Raw genomic sequence first — 22,168 nt, forward strand, 5'->3', positions numbered from 1 at the left:
ACAGTGACTAAGGGAATCAGAGACTTTGAGGACTTGAGAACACTTTGATATATTTGTTTTCTTTTTCTTTTTCAATCAATTTTATGAATAAATTTGTACCGACTCTTTTTTTATGGTTAAATATCCATGCAGTAAATGTAATAAAGCAGTAAGGAAAAACCAAAAGGCCCTGTTATGTACTTCGTGTACAAAATGGGCACATATAGTATGTGAAGGAATTCCTAAATGCAAATACGATGATACGAATGAATCTTTTGAAAATTGGCAATGTACTGTATGTACTCTGAAACATTTTCCCTTTTGGGAACAAGAAGATATCTCTCCCGTAGAAACTTATCTTGGATATTCTCATCTTGCGAATATTATACATGATTCTACTTCGAATGAAGATAATAGATACAGTATACTTTGTGATTTTCCAAAGGAAAAGGGCATTAAATTAGCACACCTTAACATAAGAAGTTTGAGAAATAAAGTTACATATGTAAAACAATTTCTAATGTCAAACCCCTTCGACATTTTAGGATTATCCGAAACATGGTTGAATGAGGATTTTTCAAATCATATGATTTCTATCGATGGTAACAAAATTGAAAGAAATGACAGGGATGCCACTGGCGGTGGTGGTGTAGGATGTTACATTAACGAGAAATTTAATTACTTAAGAAGAACAGATCTTGAAACAAAGGAGCTTGAACTCATGTGGCTAGAAATCAAAAGAACAAGTAGTAGTTCGATTTTTGTTGGTATTTTATACAGGAAACCTTCCTGCCCAGGTACATTTTTTACCGTCCTTGAAGGGAATATTGAGAAAGTAATGTCATTGTCAAATAATATTGTTTTGCTAGGTGATTTCAACTGTAATATGAGAAATGATAATACATTGTCTAAAAATGTTAAGGATATTTGTCGTATTTGTCAGCTTAATCAGTTAATCAATGAGCCTACACGAGTTACACCTCATAGTAGTACACTCATTGATTTAATACTTACCTCGAATTCTATTGCTAACTTGAGGTCCGGTGTAATGCCCATTGGTTTTAGTGACCACTGTTTAATATTTTTAGTCGTAAAAGGCAAAAATCCAATGCTTCATTCGAAAATATGTAAATTTAGATCTTTTAGGAACTTTAACGAAAATGAATTTCAAGAGGACTTGAGAAATCAAAGTTGGGCTGAGTTTAATGAAGAAAATGTTGAAGTTGATAAAATGTGGTCTAATATCAAATCGGTATTCACAATACTAAGTGATAAACATGCACCTTTTATTTCTGTCAGAAGAAAACGTAATGGAGTGCCTTGGATTACAGACGAATATATTACTTTGGCACGTGACCGTGATTACTATAAGAAAAGGTATAAAAAGACAAAATGTGATTGTTGCTGGGAAAAGTTCAAGTTTTATAGAAACAAAGCAAATAACCTAAACAAAAATCTTGAAAGAGCGTATTATAAAAATGAGTTCTCAGAATGCGGAAATGATTTGAGCAAAAATTGGAAGATTTTAAAAAAACTCTTGCCTTCAAGGCAAAAGGAGGTAAGCAACACAATCCTAATTGATGATGAAATAATAACTGACAAAGTAAAGGTGGCAAGTTTATTGAATGAAACTTTTAATAATGTGAGTTCAAATCTACAAACTGGTACATGTTCTAGCATTGTAGATGATAATTTCAATTCTTTACAAACGTTATCTCAAACCAATTTTTCTTTCGAATTTCAAGAAATCAAATCAGAATTTGTTAGAAATGAACTACGCAATATTGATTGTAAAAAGGCTATAGGAATGGATGGTCTACATCCCAAGTTACTCAAATTATCTGCAGATATCATTGCAAAACCACTGACCATATTATTTAACCAATCATTAAAAACTTCACGATTTCCATTTGATTTCAAGATTGCAAAAATCACTCCGATACACAAAGGAGAAACGTTTAGTGTGGATAATTTCAGGCCCATTTCAATACTGCCCTCTTTGTCAAAAATTCTAGAGAAAGCCGTACATAAACAATTGTATTCTTACCTTAACCAAAATAATCTATTATCAGAACGTCAGTCTGGATTTAGACCGCTTCATTCCACAACCACATGTCTCACAGAAATTACTGATTACCTTCTTGATAATATGAACTCAGGTCAGATTACTGGAACAATATTTTACGATCTTAGGAAAGCGTTTGACGTTATTCCACATAAGATAATACTTGATAAACTAATTTTTTATGGCATGAGTAACAAGGTGTGTGAATGGTTTAAATCTTACTTAATTGGTAGACAACAATGTGTTACTATAGTTAATCATTGTAGCGAGTATTTAACTGTTAAATCCGGGGTGCCACAAGGGTCAATTCTGGGCCCCTTGATTTTTTGTTTGTATATTAATGATATCAATAATTTAACATTTCATAATAATTCCAAAATATCACTTTATGCTGACGATACTGTCATTTTTAATAATTCTAATGTTTTTTCTGAAGTTCAAGAAAATTTACAGAATGACTTTGATTTAATATGTAAATGGTTTGATATAAATAAGATGTATATACACCCTCAGAAAACTATGGTGATGTCATTTGGATCAAAAAGAAAGTTGGAGAACAATCGTCTCTCAATTAAATTAAATGGTACAAATTTACAGTGTGTCGAAACAATGAAATACCTAGGAGTTATACTTGATTCACAACTTACGTGGTCTGAACATATAAAATATATAAGTACTAAGATATCTCGTTCTATTGGATGTATTCGTCGTATAAAACGCCTAATACCCCATAAAACTCTTGTAAACCTCTATTTTGCATTAATTTTACCACATATCGACTATTGTTGTACTGCTTGGGGAAACTGCTCAAAGACAAATTTATCGAAACTGCAAAAGTTACAAAATAGATTTGCGAGATTGATTTTAAATAAGGATTACGACACACCACAATGTACACTTCTTACGACTTTAAATTGGCAATCGGTCGAACAAAGATTAAAATATCACTACTGTTTATTAGCTTTTAAAATTATAAATGTCATGGCCCCAACTTATTTAAAATCACTTATAAATTATAGCACCTTCAACTACTGTACCCGCTATTCCTTAAATGCTCTACTTGACATCCCATACCCCAAAACCGATTTCATAAAAAGATCATTCTCATATAAAGCAAGCACCCTATTTAATAAACTTCCTTCCTCAATCCAATCAACTAAATCAATTCAAATATTTAAGCGCGGATGCCAATTGGCAAAGCATTTATTATAGTCGAATCTCCGTTCTTATTTCCCCCTACCGGTATAATTATTTTTCTTATGTTATATATGTTTGTACTCTATATTATGTCAAATAATTATGTCAATGTTTAGTTTTGATGAATGTTATATTTTGTATATAATCCTTGTATTTTTGTATATCGCACATTTGTTATGTTAGAGGGCGTACTTGGAAAGCAGTTTTGTTAAACTGAATGTACCTACCCTCTATTTAAAATAAAACTTGAATAAATAATAAATAAATAAATAAATACAACAACTTTGTAAGTGTATGGTAATTTAGTTGTTAACTGTACATACCTTGGAAAATAATGTAATCAAGAAAGATGAATGCAGTTGTGAATTAATTATGTAGAATGGTGTGAATCACGTAATACAGTCAAACCCAGGCGCGTACGCAGGAATTTTTCAAGAGGGGGGGGGGGGGGTTAAAATTTTGAAAATCAAGCCGAAAATTTCGCAACGACTCAGCCAGCCGCTAAATAAGCGGGGGGGGGGGGGGGGGGGGGGGGGGGGGAGGACACTTTTTTTCTTTTTTTTGGGGGGGGGGTCCCAAAAAGTTCGCAACGACTTAACCAGCCGCTGAATAAGCGGAGGGGGGGGGGGGGGGGGGGGGGGGGTAAGAGGACACATTTTTTTTAAATTTTTTTTTAGGGGGGGGGGGGGGGTCCCAACAATTTCGCAACGACACAGCCAACCGATGAAGAAGCGAGGGGGGGAGGACACATTTTTTTTTAAAATTTGGCCGTTGGGGTGGGGTAAGGTCAGCTTTTTTGGGTCGACCCATTACCATTTTTTTTAAAAAAAATTAAAAAAAATTTTTTATTTTTTTTATAAAACTAAAGGGGGGGGGGGGGGGTTTCCTCCAAAACATAAAAATAAAAAAGTTAAAAGGGGGGTTCATTCCCCCCCCCCCCCCCCCCCCCCCCTGCGTACGTGCCTGGTCAAACCTGTATAAAGTCACCCAAAGGAAACGTAAAAAGTGGCCACTGTAGACTGGGAGTCTTTCTTGGCAGGTAACGCTACACACAATCATTTATCGAGGGGGACAAAATACGTGACCTCTAAAAAATATGGGCAGTTGGCTTTCATAGATAGGTGACTACTATTAACAATTTTGACTGTAAACGTGAATTTTTTGATAATTGTATAATGGTGTCAAATTATAACACAACTTTTCATTATTCGTAATCAGATTGCGTTGTTGCATGAGTTTATAGTAATATAATAGTAAAAGACAGTAAAAGATAGTAAAAGACAGACAGATGTCAGGACGATCGCCCCCCCCCCTCCACACAGGCACACACACACACACACACACACATACACACACACGCACACACATACAGGCGCGGATCCAGGATTTCTTAGGGGGGGCCCCAAATTTGAAATTATGCGAGCCAAATATTGGTACGTAATGGCGACCAACAGTGACGTAATGCGGGGGGGGGGGGTTCGGTGCAAGGGGGGGGGGGCGAGTTTCCCCCTCCCAGGCTTTGAAGTTTCATTATATTATTAGAGAAAGAAGACAATTCGTTTTACCGTTCTCGACCCTTTATCCTCGTCTGATTTCAGTTCCCCCCCCCCCCTCTCCCGCGCGAAGCGCGGAAGCTTTTACGTTTCATTAAATCATTAGAGAAAGAAAACGATTCGTTGTACAGTTCTCGACTCTTAATCCTTGTCTAAATTCAGTCCCCCTCCCCCTCCTGCGCGAAGCGCGGAAGCTTTGACGTTTTATTAAACTATTAAAGAAAGAAGACGATTCGTTGTACCGTTCTCGACCCTTTGTCCTCGTCTGATTTCAGTTCCCCCCCCCCCCCCTTTCCGCGCGAAGCGCGGAAGCTTTTACGTTTCATTAAATCATTAGAGAAAGAAAACGATTCGTTGTACAGTTTTCGACTCTTAATCCTTGTCTAAATTCAGCCCCCCCCCCCTCCCCCTCTTGCGCGAAGCGCGGAAGCTTTGGCGTTTCATTAAACTATTAAAGAAAGAAAACGATTCGTTGTACCGTTCTCGACCTCTATCCTCGTCTGATTTCAGTTCCCCCCTTCCCGCGCGAAGCGCGGAAGCTTTTACGTTTCATTAAATCATTAAAGATTCGTATTACCGTTCTCGCCTCTGAATCTTCGTCTAAATTCAGTCCCCCCCCCCCCTCCCCTCCTGCGCGAGGCTTTGACGTTTTATTATTAGAGAAAGAAAATGATGCGTTGTACCGTTCTCTATACTCTTAATCCTTGTCTGAATTTCAAAGATGTTCTTTGTCTTCTCCTTTTTCTTCCTACGTCCTCTTCCGATTGGAGAAGGGGGGACCGCCCCCCCCCCCTGGCTACGCGCCTGTGGTCAGATAAACACATCTTGATACCTTGTCCGACCCCGCAATCTCAGGGGTTTAAGGCAATAAATTACGATCAGATAAGCATTCAGGGGCCCGCCTTAGGGCCCCTGGTGGCGTCGAGGCGGCGGAGCCGGCCCCGGAAGCTCAGGGGTTTTAGGCGTTTATTAAAGGTCAGATGAGCACATTTTTGTGTATACCTTATTATTTTGTGACACTGGCAAGTCACTATTTGGCGTGGGGTCTAGGGGGCGGAGCCCCAAAAAAATCAGGGGTTTTAGGCATTAAATTACCGTCAGATGATCATCTAAGGGCCCGCCGTAGGGCCCTAGATGCAATCCAGGGGGCAAAGCCCTCGGAAGTTTAAGGGTTTTAGGCATTTAATCACGGTCAGATGAGCATATTTTGATGCCTCATTATTTTGTTAACACTGGCAGTTAACTATTCTCACTTTCTTGCTCTCATTCTATTTTATTTCTCTTTAATATACTTTGTCAAGAATCAGTACGCCAGTATCTCCTCTTTTCCTTCCTTTTTTCTTTCCCTTTCCTCAGCTTCTCTCTTATTTTTTTTTGATGGGGGAGGGGGGGGGGAGGGGGGGGGGAACAGCCTGGGAGGCAAGGCCCTTTCGGCCCCCGATCTCCTTCTTCCCCCTTTTCTTTTCTTCTTCCTCTTCTTTCTTTCCCTTTTTCTCCTTTTTCCCTTTCCCTTCTTTTCCTTTCTTCTCTTTTTTTTTTTTTTTTTTTTTTTTTTTTTTTTGGCGGGGGGGGGGGGGGGCCAAGGCCCGCTCGGCCCCCCCCCCCCTGGATCCGCGCCTGCACACATACACCAGCCTGAGGGCCCTTCTTACTTTTACTGGCTCGGTTTTTGCCTTGTTTTATTTCGTTTCTAGTAAGACCCGTCACTGCAGGCCCCCCCCCCTACCGCTCGTTTTCAATTTGGCTATACAACCGATGACAGTGTTAATGGCTCAGGACAAGATGGTAGGTTAATCAAAGAAGACATAGTGTACAATGATGTATCATAGTCATGGATATAGTTGAAAGTAATATTTAAAAAATAATCTTCATGTTGTATTGATCAAAAGTGAAGAAGACGTGCTCACAAGCCCTTCCAAAAAATTGCTCCAGTTTCTTCATGGAATTGGCTATCCCGGCGTTTTCCCCCCGGATTGTCAAAATGGAGAACTTAAGGGGCAAAATGTTTGAAATAAGCGTCAAGCGACATCTTCACCACTTTGTAAATGCCTTGTGGTTATTATTATACAATACAATACTACCATTATGATCATGGAATATATGTTTTGGCCTTTTGGGGGATTACATGATGATTGCTTTGGTCGACTGTCATGATTGATGCACCAAAAAAAAAAGTTTCACGTTCAGGGGCAGCGATCTCGGGGGACGAGGGGGGGGGGGGCACCCCCCTCAATATTTGTAAGGTACTTGGAAAAAGTGCGAACAAAAAATGTAAAGCAAATACTGACTAAAGACTGCTACACGCATTTAGGCTCTTGAGGGCCCAAGAGTGCAGCATTAAGACTAATGCAAATGCAAAAGTCGTTTAGCTCGGTCGCTAGGCTCCTCGCATAATATTCTTCAAAATGTACAAGTAAATATTGTTTAAAATTTCGCATTTCATCCCCCGCCCCCCCCCCCCCCCCCGGTCATGAAAAGAAATCGCCGCCCTTGTTCACATTAATTTTCTTGACTATCCTGAATGTGGGTCACGCGAAAGGCCTACGTACAGTATGTCACGTCTTAGTCTTGATGGTGTGAGAAACGTCTAAGACATAAGAGAAGAGCAGAAAGGGTATAGAGAGAACTAGAGAGAGGAGGGAGGAAAAGAAAGACAAGAAGAGAGAGTAAGAGAAAGAAAGGGGTAGAAAAGACAGACTGAGAAAGTGGGAGAAAGGGGGAGAAGAGAGAAAGAGAGAGAGAGAGAGAGAATGCGAAAGAGAGAGAAGAAAAAAATAGATAGAACAATAGTCTACCGATCTTTTTAATTTGGGAGGCCTCTCTTTCTGTTTTTTTCCTTCTCAGTCATAAAGCAAAACAAAACAAAGCAAAAATACAGCGCCAACTGTAGGCCAGCATAGAGACAACCCTTCACATACAGTATGTAGTGTACGTGTGTGTCGGCTGCTTGGGCGACCATGGTAACGCTCTATTGTTAGCAGGTACTAGCGCTGCATGCATGCACAATACACAATCGATCGAGTTAGGTTTTTTTATACACAAAGTCATACTGAATAGAAACGTAAAGCAAAGGAAACACAATTTGATGTCATTTCAAGTCGGACAGAATACAACAAAACAGGAATATCATACTTCATGGGCGAAATATAAATCAAGAAAATAAAAAGGAAGACAAGCAACATGACGGAGGTACTCTCAGAACTCGTTTCAGACGCTAAACGACATAAGTTTTCAACGATTCCCAAACTTTCTGACGATGGTAAGTTACTCGCGATGTTTCGCCGCTAAGTTCGGGCTGGGCAAGTGTGAGAGAATGCATGTGTTGTTGGTTGGTGCATGGTGCCTCGCCTCGTCTCATTTCTTGGTTCATTTGGCAAGCCATATCAGGTAAAAGAGAAAGAGTCTAGTCTTTTAATAGATTTTTACTTGAAGACTTGAAATCACTTGTTTTTTAGATCTAGCTTTAATATTTGTTTGTTGTTAATGTTAGTGAACATGATTGGACAGGGTTGTAAAAAATATATTCTGACTCTGAGTGTCTTTTTATCGAAATGTGTGACTGGACATGAATGGGGACAGAATGAAAATTGAGAAGCTAGTTTGGGGAGGGGGCTTGTTGTTGTTGGTGTTAATGGCGTTTTCCATCATCATAAAATGTTGATACTTAAGACCTGTAGGCCTACTTAACTTTGCTTCCAAAAGTTTAAAGGCAATGAATGAGACTAGATCTAGAATCTAGGCCTAATTTAAATTCATTGTAGATCTAGGGTCTATTCGGATGGTGATGTTCAATTCAACTAATTAGGTCGGTCCGCAGACGGAAATAATCATCTGATTGATACACGTCTGTAAAAACCCAATTACATGCACACACACAGTAAACTTTAACACGTTGAGTCTGGAACTTGGTCCTCGAAGTCCAACTTTCCAAGATACAAACTTGATGGGAATTATGACTCGACAAATATAATACTACTACTAGGATCCACATTGCTTTGTATTGTAACGCTAGATCATTATTACATGTAGGTCTATCATTATCGTTAGAGATCTGTAATAATTAATATTCTAACAAGTTAGATTTACTTTTTGTCTTTAGATCTAGATCTGACTGTTATGGTCTATATATTTGTACTTTGTATACTGTACCGGTACTTATTTGTTATCGTGTATTAAATTGTTATGTTTCTCAAGTACTGTAGACAAGATCTAATGTAAGTTTGTAACTCAATGTTTTGAATTATGTCTTTCTTGTAGATATTGTCAGTGTTTGGGAAAATGTTGCCAACTTTGTGGAACGTCACATGGCCCTACAAAAGGTGAGTTGTTATTCTCAATTTCCTTGCAGAATTCCTTATTTCATTTTGTTTTGGACATTTCTTTAAAGTTTTAACATTGATTTTTTTCATTAAACAAGCTGCGAATACATACATGTACATGTACATGTACAAATGTAGAATGCATCATATTTCTCCCGACGAATAGTCAAGATATGGAGATCGGAGTACAATTATGAGACATCAATTATTCTTAGAATTTTACATTTTCACACTAAGATGTGAACAGAGAGAGGTTTTAATTAAGAGTTATGTTCATTTTGTTTTCCTTCTAAAATTAGGAGCGATGACATTTCATCCTCCTACATGTATAAACATGTGGAATAATTTTGTGATTTATTGTCTGTAATAATGTAGATTGTCATCTTCTTCTTTTTTTCTTTCTTTCTTTTACAGGGTGTACAAATCCATGGTCTGGGAACATTCACTTTTACCCAGAAGAAGATCGACATCGGAAATAATAAATTTATTCTCATCCAGAGACCTGTCTTTGTACTCTCAGAGAAGTTTGCCCAGACCCATAGACTAAGCTACACTAAACATTTCACTTCAGGTATATATATATAGTTATAATATACATGTATACTCAAATTCTGTGCTATTCATATAGTGAGACCTGTATAAGAACTGCTCAAGGGAGACAAGAAAAGCAGTTTTTAAGTACAAGTTTATTTAATACATGTCTCATTGGGAAACACTTTTAAAGGCGGAAAAAAATGATCTTTATAGAATGGAGATTGCTAAAGCAATTTTTTATTTATTTGTTTTTAGACTTTAGAACTATTAATGTCATGTTACTTGTGATTCACAATTTATAGAAAAGGATATGTACCGATTAAGGCAAATACAGTTAAACAAGAATTATCTAAATATCAGGAGAGTGTTGATACTTTAGGATACACTAATAGAGGAGCAGGAGAAAAGAAATAATGAAACGATATTGATAAAAATAACATAAATACATGTAATGTTAATTAGAAGAAAGACTAAGAGGAAGAGATGGAGAGGATATAGTGATAATTACAAAAAAATGTCTAGAGTTCAGATATTTTTTTATCTAAAACACAAGTCACAATTTATGTCTGCAGAATTGATACATAAGGAATCTATTTTGTTGAATTTATGGAAGTAACTGAATTCAAATCCAAATTCTAAATTGTTATTAATCCTCTTTCTTAGGTCAAGTTCCTATCGTTCAACTCAACTTTGCCGTACTTTCCAACGAGAGCCCCTTTGACCGAGACTCCGTGGAGGGATGCGTCCGCGAGGTCCTCCAGGCGCTCTCTCGTGCTGTCCAGTCCAAACGCAATGTGGAATTCTCTTTTACCGGCATTGGACGTCTCACTATCCGTGATAGCAAGGTCAAGATGAAGTTTTACAAGGACTTTCTGACCATGATGGATGGATCTGGGCATCTAGTTGAAGCTCTTAAAAATGTGAGTAATAACAATTTTCTTTAAGCTTCTCATTCACGATTAAAATATTTTAAAGTATGTATTTTATTTTTCATCTTTTTATTTTAATAAAAAATAGATACATTAAAAGATTTTAGTGTATCTATTTTTGTTTTTTTTGTATTATTTTTGTAATATTAATCCCAACTTAAAAATAAAGGTATGCAGGAGTTAGAACCAGTTTTACAGAGATGTGGAGAGAAAAAAAATGGGCTGAGCTCTGTCCATGTATTTAATAGTCTCTTGCATACTTTTTGAGAAATATCATTATAATACCGGTAGGTATTAAGAGGGAAGGAAATATAAAAGGCTCTTTGAAATATGCAGCATGCCCTATTCAAGTCACATTCAGTTAATGTAGCACTTACCTTTTATCCTTTCAAAAGATTTACACTGACAAATATCAGCTTTTACATTTCGTAGAAAAAAAAATCAAATGTTGAATTAAAAAATACCGGTAATGCAATTACCAATGTACATGTACACAGCAATAAGCATCAAGTAACTATGGAGATGTTGTTCTGAGCACTCGTCACTACAACAAACCTATCGTTGCTACAATTATACATGGTCTATTGCTCTCACGCATTAGATACTCATTCTAAATTCAGAACCATCAAGCATCATCCTTATTAGCAAGTCCATTGTCAAAATATAATTGAAATATTGAAGGCCACTTTTCTCCCTTGTATCGATGGTTGTCATGGAGCAATAGTGGGTGATCAATAAAAGTATTGTAATTAACTAATTGAATTGGTTGCCATTGCAACCTTGAGGCTAAAGCACAATAGCAGGATGACATTGAGTTCTTTAATTGTAACATATTAATTTTAGGAGAGTTCTTGTATCATTATGATGTTACTAGGCAATAATATCGTAGTGTGTCGTTGTATAACAAATGTTCTATAGGTCATGTGCAATTCCTCCAACAATCAGATAAAGTCCTTCAGAAATTATTCCCTTCACGTTTTGATAATTTGTGTAGTCATAGTGTTATCTAAACCAAATATTGTACATTTGCAGATCGCTTGTTTTTATTTTAAAAAATAGAATATTTTCTGTTTTCTGACATGTGTTTTAATGCTTTGAATTGAAGAGTTTTTTCCAATTAAAAAGAAAGTAAATTCATTTCTCTATTTTTCTCATATTTACAGCGCCCTGATACAGCAGACTCTGTACTATCCAGAGCCAGTGTTTTCAGACCAAGCACAAGTGGTACTCTTGTCCTACCAAGGTATGTTCAATGAGCTACATGTAGCTTATCAAGAAATCAACGATTCATAGATTACTTGGTTGGCTGAAGTGATGTGTGTTTTCAATAATTTCTATGTAAGGCAATATATTTGACTTTTCATTAAAGTTCCATACTTGTACATCCAGATAGCACAGGGTAATTTCAGAGCTACATTCACATGTATTTACATAGAATTTAGAGAGCTTTTAGGGGTTAATTGTCGTTCCTTTTTTCCACTTTACTTAATCAAAAGGAAAGGGGGATGTTAAAAAAACTATATACCAGTAGCTCTTTTCAAGAAATATGGCATTCTGAAACAAATGGTGTAGCTCTATGGAAGGATATGAAAAAGTAAAGTGTTTGTGCAGTTGGTCTTTATATATTTTACAATTAACCTGGTAAAAATAGTAAATGGATCAAATGTATTAACAATTTCTCAGTACGATCTGTCACTCTCTCTCTCTCTCTCTCTCTCTTGCTCCTTCTCTATAAGTGGATGATTGTTCATACCAGTATTTGCCTTCAATGACTTACTTGATTGACCATGTCTGTTTGTTTCCTGATTATAGAATCACACAAGGAGCCGGCAAGGATGGATTTAGCTTTGAGAACGGGGAGGCAGAGAGACAGATGCCTGCCATCGAAGAGGCCAGAGAGTATGAAGAACAGGAGGAAGCCAGGCTGGAGTATGCCCCCAATCAGGAGGATGAGGGGCTTGGAAAAGAAATAGAAGAGGGTAAGATATATCAATTCACAGTACAATGTTACTAAGTCAAAGTACACCCTGTATGTATGCCATAGTAACGTGCATAGTATTCATCCATGGGCTTTATGAAATGAGGGTAAATCAACATTCATGCCTTGGAATTGAATTGAGCCAGAAATATTTTTGGATTACAAAATATATATGACAAATAATGGATCTGAGGAGGATCTATTTCATGAACTGAAATAGGTAACAAACTAGTGAAGCCTTCAACATGTACATGTACACATAATTTTGGAAAATGTTAGTTATTAGAATTCACATTCTCCTCATTCAATTGGCCTGGTTCTTGATCGGATAGAATCAAAGTGGAACAGTTTTTGTGACAAGGACCCTAATGAACTAATGATTCACTTTCAATAGTTTTAAATTCCTTCTCACTCTTTTTTCAATCAATGTACTATCAGAATTTGTTGAAGCATGCATTATTGTTTTCTTTCTATTTCTTCAGAAGCTCGTAAGAAACCGGCCACACCAATGCGTCCCTCCTTGCGTCAAGTCATTCCTACAGCCAAGGCAACCAGCATCGGCTTTCTAGATGACCTTGCCCCCTCCCCACGCCCTCAATCCAGGGGTTTAAAGGGCACCCCCTCACCCCCTCCAGGCAAGCCCCCATCTCCCAAGGGCGAGCTCCCCCCACCACGCTTGGCAGCCGAGATCCGCGAATCCCTCGCCAACGAGGCAGAGGCCATGGAGAGGGCAGAGTCCGCCTCGTGTTCCCATGCCCATGAGAAGGCAGGCCAGGAACTGTGCTATCTGTGCCACCAGAGGGCAGTGCGCAATGTACCTGTATCATTCGAGAGTGAGCGTAGGAGGAAGGAGCAGGAGCAGGATCGATTGCTACAGCAGTTCCAGCACTTGAAAGACACAGAATCTATACTCAGGGATCAGGTGAGCTTCTTAATGGTTTACCTGATGATTTTTTTTTTTACTATACATGTATATATTTGGACTTATCAGAGTAACAAATTTTGCTTTCTATACAAAACAGAACAAATTACTTGCATCTTGAAGTCTTTACCCCTTGAATACTTTTCTTGCCCAATTAATATATACCTGCATAGCGTTCCAATTTCCTTTGATGAGCATTGGTTTTTAATAATGCTCCTAAAAGTTTATGAAATATCAAACTGAATTGAAAGAGGAAAAATAAATTAATTGAATTGAATTGAATTGTAATACAAATTCCATGTTGCAATATAAATAAGAACTTTATCATTGTCTAATAGATTAAAATAATCTAGCTTACAATATTCAGAAAAAATCTGAAGCGTTTTATCTATGTTTGATCAATACTATATGACAGCAATAATACAGTGTATTTAAAACCCCACAATTCAAGATTTCAGAAGTGCTATAGTGAGTGATTTCAAGTTTGGTGTTAGTGTTAGTGTTAGTGTTTAGAGCAGTCAAGAGCTCTTAAATCGAGCGGAGAATTTGCTGATGAAATTAAGAGCCAGATACCGATATCAAAATCGATAGTTTAACACCAGCCGTGACGTCACCACATACTTGATTTTACGACGATGATTTTAAAATAGTACATCAAAACTAAAGATATCATGAAAAGTACAGAATAAATTTACACCTATTTCTCTGGTCTTAGAAAATAACTAATTTTACACGAAAGAATATAGAAATTACGTGTTTCACATATTTTTATTTGATCGTCAGACAATAAATTGGCATCGTTCGTGCGTTGAATGTGTGCGGGTACAACACTAACACCGAACTGGAAATCAACATTTGCTTAATCCCTAGGGGCTAGTGTTAGTGAATAGGACATTTGTACGTAAAATATTAACACCAGCCACAAAGGTCAGTTCAGCAGACGACAATTTTGCAAAATCGATAACACTAGCTACCGGAAGTTGACGATATTCAGAGGTCAAAGCCTTAACACCAGCTGATTTCCATTTCGGTGTTTAGGCTGGTGTTAGTGTTTATTAAACACTAACACCAGCCTTAAACACCCAACTTGAAATCACTCATTTTTTTAATGATTTTTGTTCCAGTTTCACAACTTGATCATTATGTTCTTATTCTGCAGGCTCAAAACATGTCGAACAAACATCACTCCCAGAAGATAGCAGCATTCAACCTTGGTGTGAGCGAGGCAATCAAGAACAAACAGAAAGAAAGATCGACTGAATTTAATGTAAGTTTCAAACATGTCCCTTAGTCCACATCGGTAGGACTTCTTGGGAGAACTGTGACCTGGAAATTTTGAGATTTTTAAGAGTACATTTAAACCTCTCTATTAAGGACACCTTTCTGTAGTGGTCACCTATGTCTCCCTCTAAGATGATATGTGTGTTGGAGAACCTGTCTAGAAAGGCAACCTGTTGACCTTCCTGTGTCCCTTGGGTGGCCTTTACGGACAGGTTTCACTGTAGTTAACATTTCTGAGTGTCCAATGCTGGAACAAGAACAAATTTATACACTTCTTTTTATTTCTTAGGATTTGTTGTGCGTGTGTTTTGTTTCTTTTAATCTACAAATGTTTCTTGTCATGAAAATGGCTTTTATTAATACTTTGCAAAAGTTTCATGTCATTAAGAAATAATTAGGCAACCTAGCATTATTCTAAATATTTCTGCTTCCTCTCTAGCTGTCATTAAAACTTTTCCAAAGTTTGACACCAAAAGAACATTTAACAATGGTTAAAAAGAACATTTAACAATGGTTAAAAAGAGAACTTAACGATGGTCAAAAAGAATGTTTAACAATGGTCAAAAAGAACTTTTAACAATGAATCACATCATTCTTAATCCTCCTTCATCTTTCCTCTCCCTGTACCCACAGAGATCCTACGTCTTCCAGAACCGCGCCCGTACCCCGCCCCGCTTCCTGAAGCAGGAGGAGTATGCCACCGATCTCGGGTCCCAGGTGGAGGCTAAGGCCGTCGATAAGATCAAGCGCAGGCAAGACACAGACTTCCTGGAGAGGCTAGAACAAGTTCAGCTTGCAGAAGAGTAAGTAAAAAGTTTCCATTACACTTCGGTCACACATATCGCCAAATCGCCTCAAAACCAATTCCAAACTGACCGATTGGTAGCCATTCTGTGTGATGAAAAATGCTGTTCAATATGTTGTTGGTCTGGGCAAGGAGCTATAGACATAACTCTTTAGTCTAGGTAGTGTTTCATGAAACCGTTACACATGTAAGTACAAGTTCACCGACATCACATTGAAGGTTGGAAGACCTGTATATGTGATTCAAACGGGTTTCAATGGGATGTCCGATGTCCGTGAACTTGCACTTCTGACTATTTTGTGAAACGATGCCCTGATGTCAGTCTTGTTGTCTTTTGGCCTATCAGAAATGGGTTACATTTATTATTATGGTCCAATATGTTAGATGATGACCATTTGATCAGATTAACATTGTTATGTGCAGTAGGTTACAACAATAGTTTGCGGTACACAAAAAGCTTAATTCTCCCTTTCAACATTCAGCAATGTGATGTATTGTACATATTCTAAACCAGGAAAGTTAACCCCTGTTATTTCATAAGCCTAAACACCATTTTGTTATGCTTTAAAGTTTAAAATATTAACAATTCTATTTGAGGAGGCCCTTGTTATGATCCCAAAGTGCCTATAGCTTGAATAGCAAACTTGGATTTGAAAATTCACTATCCTTCTGTTAAGCAATTTTATGTTTCTTTTTTTACAGGCTTTCTGCCCAACGAGAGAGGTATCTCAGAGATAAGCATCAACAGACCGATATGTACAGGAAGGCTCTTTCGGCTCAGGTATGTAATCAACATGAAACTCACACCCTCCCTCATCTCTATACTATACAATTGTGTTCTGTTTTTCTCTGGCAACTGATAATCATCACAATTACTGCTATGTTTCTGTTTGATGTGCTATTGTTACATGTATTTAATCTGGTATATGTGTGTTCTAGCCTTAGTTCTAGTAGTAGACAATCTTGTTTGTTCTTTTTATTTTTATATAATTTTTTTTTTTTTTTTTTTTTTTTTTTGTATGTCACTCTCTGATTCTCATTCTTGGCTCGGTGTGCTGCCATTCGTTTTTTTGTTCTTCACGAAGTTATATTTTAATCTCATGTTTCATGTGTACCTTTTGTTTCTTTGTCTTCTTTTCTTTCACTTCCATTGCACCCTTCCCCAAACTAATCTACTCCCTGCACCCTTCATGATCCTACTTTATTTCTCTCCATCTTTCTATATATATTTGTCAACAAATCATTTTTCATTCACTAATTGCACCCCCCCCCCCCCCCCTCCTTCTCCATTTGACACTATGCTCACTTCAATGTTTTTCTTTGGTCAAACATTTGCTTCTGATCTCTTTTGCCCTTTACCTTTTAACCAACTTACATCAAACCTCTCTGTTGAATTATGTATCTATATTTTATGTCAATAATCCACTCACGCACATGTATATGGGATGAAATGCACCATACATGCAACCCTGAAATATGTTCTTCCCTTTAAAAACACTACATCACCAACAAACAATTCAACATTGAAAATTATGACAAAATCCATTAGATCAAGATCAAAAGAGCCCTAGAAATGTTAGAGGAGGCAAACTACACCCTCCATGTAGAAGAGATCCCTGAAGGATGTCTCAGCCCCAGTGAGGAGGATTGTCGAGGATCTGGTGAAGGGGGTCGGTGTAAGAGAGGAGAGGAGGGCATTCCAGCCAGGACGTGCTGTAGTGCCGACCCACGCCTGCCCTTGGGGAAGATGATCAGCCCTCTGACACTGCCGGTAGCCAAGACAATTCGGCCGTTCTCTCAAATGGAACCTGGACTTCGTCTGAAGATGCCCAACCATCGCATGGTAGACTTTCCCACAGATACCCACACACATTATTTCTATGGTCTCCTACATATTGCCCTTAACTGCATGCTTCCCATATTCTGGTTTTTTTTCAATGCAACTATACTTAACTCTAACATTATTATGTGTGTTATTGTGCTGTTTAGTCCATGTATATGGAATCCATGCTTTCCAATGCAATATAAACCATATTCCCATATTCTGCATTTTCAATGCAACTATAACTCCTGTACTTAACTCTAACATCATTATATGTGTTATTGTGCTGTTTAATCCATGTATATCCATAACCTATAAATATGAAATTCATGCATTCCAATGCAATATCAACCATTCCATATTTCTTCCAAACAAAGCATTAATTGAGTGATATTATTTGCAAAATACAGGATCTCTATAGTAATTCATGATTTACTGGTAATTGTAAAAATTTTGGTACAGTGTAATGTTTCAACAGAAGTGTTGTTTAACAGATAAAGTAGAATTGTTCTTGTTAGTTTAACAACATTCTTAAAAAAGACCCTGCACATGAAGCTCAATTGGGATTCATCTTTTTATTTTCTCTCAACATGCAAGTTCAGTCTATCCATTACTAACTTTATCTTTTTCTTTTTTTCTCCAGGTGCGTTTCAAGCCCCTCCCGTTGCCAGGCGCAGTAGCAGACTCCAAGGAGCCCATCTTTGGCAAGTTTGACGCCACCAACGAGCAGCTGGCCGAGCGGAGGCGACGAGCCATCGAGGTCTTCCAGGATCAGATCTCAACGGTGGATAACAGACGCAAGAACAACCTGACGAACCACGTCAAGACCCAGAACGACGAGACGGACATGTTGGAGAAGACACGTAGAGAGTGAGTAGCTCTTCTCTGTCATGGAATTATTTGGGATTGGGTGTTTTCTTGAGCCATGATTGTATTTTTTTATGAGTCCCTTCATTTGGCTATTCAGCTCACTTGTGATGCTTTAGATATTGTAATATCACTAACAAAGCCTAGTAGCCTACGTACTGTATACTAACAACGTGCTGTTGATTATTAGTTTGAGATCATCCCGTATTACTTGGCCATCAGATGATACCATTGAACCCAATTTATATCAGATTTTGTACCATTTGGGTGTCTCCTTTTCTATTTGAAAACACTGAAGAATAAAATATGACTCAATTTTTGCACATTTTCAAGATTCCTCAGCATGAGTTATATCAGGTTTATTATTCAAAAGGTTAAAAGAATCTCTGGGCACAGACTATTGTTGTCTTTGAAAAAAAAGTCATGGACACTGTAACAACATTTTGTTTATGTGATCTAATTGAGACTATAATGTTTATAATGCAAGAGGGCGCCAGAGACCCTCCTGTTATGTTGTTATTCCTCATTCTAACAAACAACTAAAATATCACAGACACCTCAAGAATATGTCCTATTGTCTGCTTCCCTCTAGGTTGATCGCTGACCGTGCTGCTCGCTTTGAGCAGGCTTTCCAGACGAGGAAATCCCTGGAGGAAACATGGAAGGAGGCTGATGCGCTCAAGAAGAGCCGCGAGGAGGAGCAGGTGCTCAAACTCCAGAGTTCCGGCATTCTCCTGCACGAACAGTGCGATCAGTATCACCGATGTGAGCAGTGCCTGCGAGTCCTCAAGAACTGCGGAGAATCAAACATCTGGAGCGAGTCTAGATACATCCCAGGCTCTCGTCTAATTATGTAATCATTTATTCATTCCGTCATGAAAAATTTAGAGATTATACATCCCATCCATTGCTGTGAATTGATACTCATTCAAAAAAGAAAACAAAGCACATCTTATTGATTTGATTGTTTTTTAAGCACACACACACACAAAATAATTATATAAAAATGTTATTGGTGGTTTGAAAATCGGGAAATAATTTGAAGATTAAAAGGAAAAAAAGAGTGATCGATGGAGGTAAAGTTTTGGTCATAGATTTTTAAGATAGCAGTGAAGGTGGATGGAGCACATTTAGAATCATGAACAGTATAAACTGCCTTTACATTTGATGTGATATTTCATTACAAAATAGATAATTTTTCGTATGTTTCAAATTGGACATAGTATATTGAAATAGCTGTGCTAAAATAGATTTAAATTGATTGATTAAATTATATGATTGTACTATTGGGACTCTGTCATCCTTTTTGTAGCTATAGCTATAGATGTACATCTATGCAAGTAATTATGAAGTAGAGTTAAACTTGATTAAGATTTACATTTTAAATGCCCTGTACCTTTTTACAATATTCTCCAAGGAAGCTTGAAATTTAGATATTATTAAACATTGAAAACAGTGAAAAGTGAAAATTGCCTGATTAGATTTTTGCCTGATGCCTGGAAATAGATGACACCTCTATGCAAAGAACTCCTTCCAAGCATCTTTAAAAAAAAAAAAAAATGTTAAACTATGCACATGTCAGATGGAAAGCTGTGTTTTTCCAGGAACAAATGAACAAAATGCAAGTGCCATGGACAAAAAAATTCAATTCATTTTGCCTTAAAATCATGTGTGGACAGAATATAGAACTAAGACATATTTTTGTGATTCAAAATTATGCGCCAAGGAATGAATTGCTGGTTCTTTTGGAATTAGTTGTGTCTGTTCGGAAATATTTTTATATGTAATTTTGATCTAGGAAAATTAGAGTTGTGTTATAACATATAATATGCTATCAGTGTGTGGTAAATTGAATTCTTATTCAAGGAAATATTTATTTCATCATATTTTTCGCTATTAGAAGAGGCTTCTGTTATTTGGTCAGTATAGTATAAGAACATCTACTATTTCTAGGGATATCTAGTATTTTCATATAATAATGTCAGAGAGTGCTTCTTGCATGTTTCATTAGTAAACACATTTTGTTGTGGTGATCATGATTACAATCACTTGATGTGAAGGTTCAGTATCATGTGTTAGAGAACTATCTACTTATGCAGTACGGTAATGTAATTTTTCAATAATTCACCAGGCAAATTATCCTCTTATTGAAGAAAAAAAAAATTACAGTTTGTGTGAGCTTTATCTACTACTGTAGTACGATATTTACAATATTAATATCACAGTTTGCAATATAAGGTACTCGGTCTCACACACATTGATCAGGATATGTATGCTGATTTGTCATACAGTATATGCCAGCAACTGTATCATTGCACGTATGGTTGAGTTATTGGATGCTGTCATATCGGCTGTTGAGTGGCAGAAAGGGATAAACCATACTTTTTGTAAAAGTGTGTGTGTTAGTGCCGTTCTGGCTCTCGAACAGCAGACGATTAGCATTTATCTCTTATTCAGGACTTGTAATGGAGTTTTTTTTCTATGCTGAAAATTATTACTGTGCATATCGACTTTATTGTCATTACTACCATTGCTTATGGGGCCTTATAGTGCAGTGACCCTCGATCGGGTCTATCATCTAGGTATCAGGGCTTCATCACCTTATCGGGACAGCTCTGCTCAACCCTGGGTAATAATCCTAGCTCCTTGTATTTTCGAGCACAAAGAGACATCGCTCAACATTTGATTAGCCCAAGAACAACATGTTATTATTATTTTAATTTATTTGTGGGTTTGGGATGAAAGGTTATTTGGTCTTTCCTACGTTCTGAATTTCTCATTTAGGAGTGAAACATGCAGTACACATGTCTACTCAATTTTTATGCATGGTAGTGAATTATTGATGCCCCTGAAGATAAACCCTTATACAATGCACAATTTGGAAATATGCCAAGACAGTATACCCCACATCCACTTGTAACATATTGTTTGTTGGAGTGATATAAATAAACTTCTCTGAGAACCAAAAGGGCATTGCATACAAACGTAGTACATAGCATTTATGTCCTTTTAGCATTACAGTAACCCCTTGGTAGATCTAGGTACGGTATATTTATTGGAGTTTGGTAATGTACATATCATGTATTATGCATTCAGAATATGAATGGCCAGGATACATCAAACTTGGCTTATATAATATATATTACCTGACCTAGTGCCAGGACGAGTATACATGTAGATTTGTAAAAATAAAAGCATGAGTAAAATTCCAGCTGGATGTATTTGAAAAAAGATAAGATATAGCTTCATTTTGAAATAGCATTATGTCCGTCCACTTTATTGAAATTGAACATGTTTAAAGAGTAGATTATTAGCATGCATTTTAATTTAGATGATTTTCCTTCTATTTTTGCACTTTTTTATTCAACAACTCACTACTACACGTGTGCAGAAACAGTTACTAGACTGTTCTATTTTTCTTACATTCCATTTTTATTCCTTATTGTGTTTTTACCAGTGACAAAAAGATCAAAACTTATTTTTTTTTGAGCTTTAGGAAATTGAACAAACAGATATATATGTTTTCTAAAGGGTAAATTGAAACAATTTTTGTATTATCTTTTTTTCCTCAAGTCGTATGCAATCGAAAATCAAGCTTTAAACATAAAAGAACAAAAAAATCATGCGAATATGTTATTTCTATGTATTATAGTATTTCTGTACTTATATGTGAATGTCGTGTAAATTTATGTCAATATTAAATGCCTATGGACTTCTGTCACTATAAATGCTTGCTATGATTGTGGTTGAAATTTTGGCTACTTGGGGCTCTTGAGAGGGTGGGGTACATTGTGGTGATGAAGAAAGGGAGAGAGACGGAGATGGGAGAGAAGGAACGAGGGAGGGGGAGAGAGAGAAAGAGAGAGAGAGATACAGATGGATAGGGGAAGAGAGAGAGAGAGAGAGATGGATAGGGG

The 22,168-nt window shown here is 37.2% G+C and overlaps 1 protein-coding gene across 1 annotated transcript; it reads left to right on the top strand.

Annotated features, from left to right (window-relative positions):
• Positions 1 to 7,795: 7,795 nt before the first annotated feature.
• LOC582343 (coiled-coil domain-containing protein 81) lies at positions 7,796 to 21,979 on the top strand. Its single transcript, XM_030995353.1, has 12 exons — positions 7,796 to 8,053; positions 9,052 to 9,113; positions 9,528 to 9,684; positions 10,311 to 10,567; positions 11,740 to 11,819; positions 12,389 to 12,555; positions 13,037 to 13,476; positions 14,636 to 14,743; positions 15,391 to 15,560; positions 16,265 to 16,343; positions 18,028 to 18,254; positions 18,844 to 21,979. The coding sequence occupies exons 1-12, from the start codon at positions 7,975 to 7,977 to the stop codon at positions 19,106 to 19,108; spliced, it is 2,091 nt and encodes a 696-aa protein (XP_030851213.1). The 5' UTR covers positions 7,796 to 7,974; the 3' UTR covers positions 19,109 to 21,979.
• The last annotated feature ends 189 nt before the right edge of the window (positions 21,980 to 22,168 follow it).

The sequence above is a fragment of the Strongylocentrotus purpuratus genome, unplaced genomic scaffold (genome assembly GCF_000002235.5).
Source record: "Strongylocentrotus purpuratus isolate Spur 01 unplaced genomic scaffold, Spur_5.0 spur5_scaffold_21, whole genome shotgun sequence".
NCBI lineage: Eukaryota > Metazoa > Echinodermata > Echinoidea > Camarodonta > Strongylocentrotidae > Strongylocentrotus > Strongylocentrotus purpuratus.

Bases quoted from the DNA above. Each gene is read 5' to 3' on its own strand.
- LOC582343 (XM_030995353.1), top strand. From the start codon at position 7,975: ATGACGGAGGTACTCTCAGAACTCGTTTCAGACGCTAAACGACATAAG. The intron at 10,568-11,739 runs GTGAGTAATAAC...TCATATTTACAG, and splicing joins TAGTTGAAGCTCTTAAAAAT to CGCCCTGATACAGCAGACTC. The intron at 15,561-16,264 runs GTAAGTAAAAAG...CTTTTTTTACAG, and splicing joins CAAGTTCAGCTTGCAGAAGA to GCTTTCTGCCCAACGAGAGA.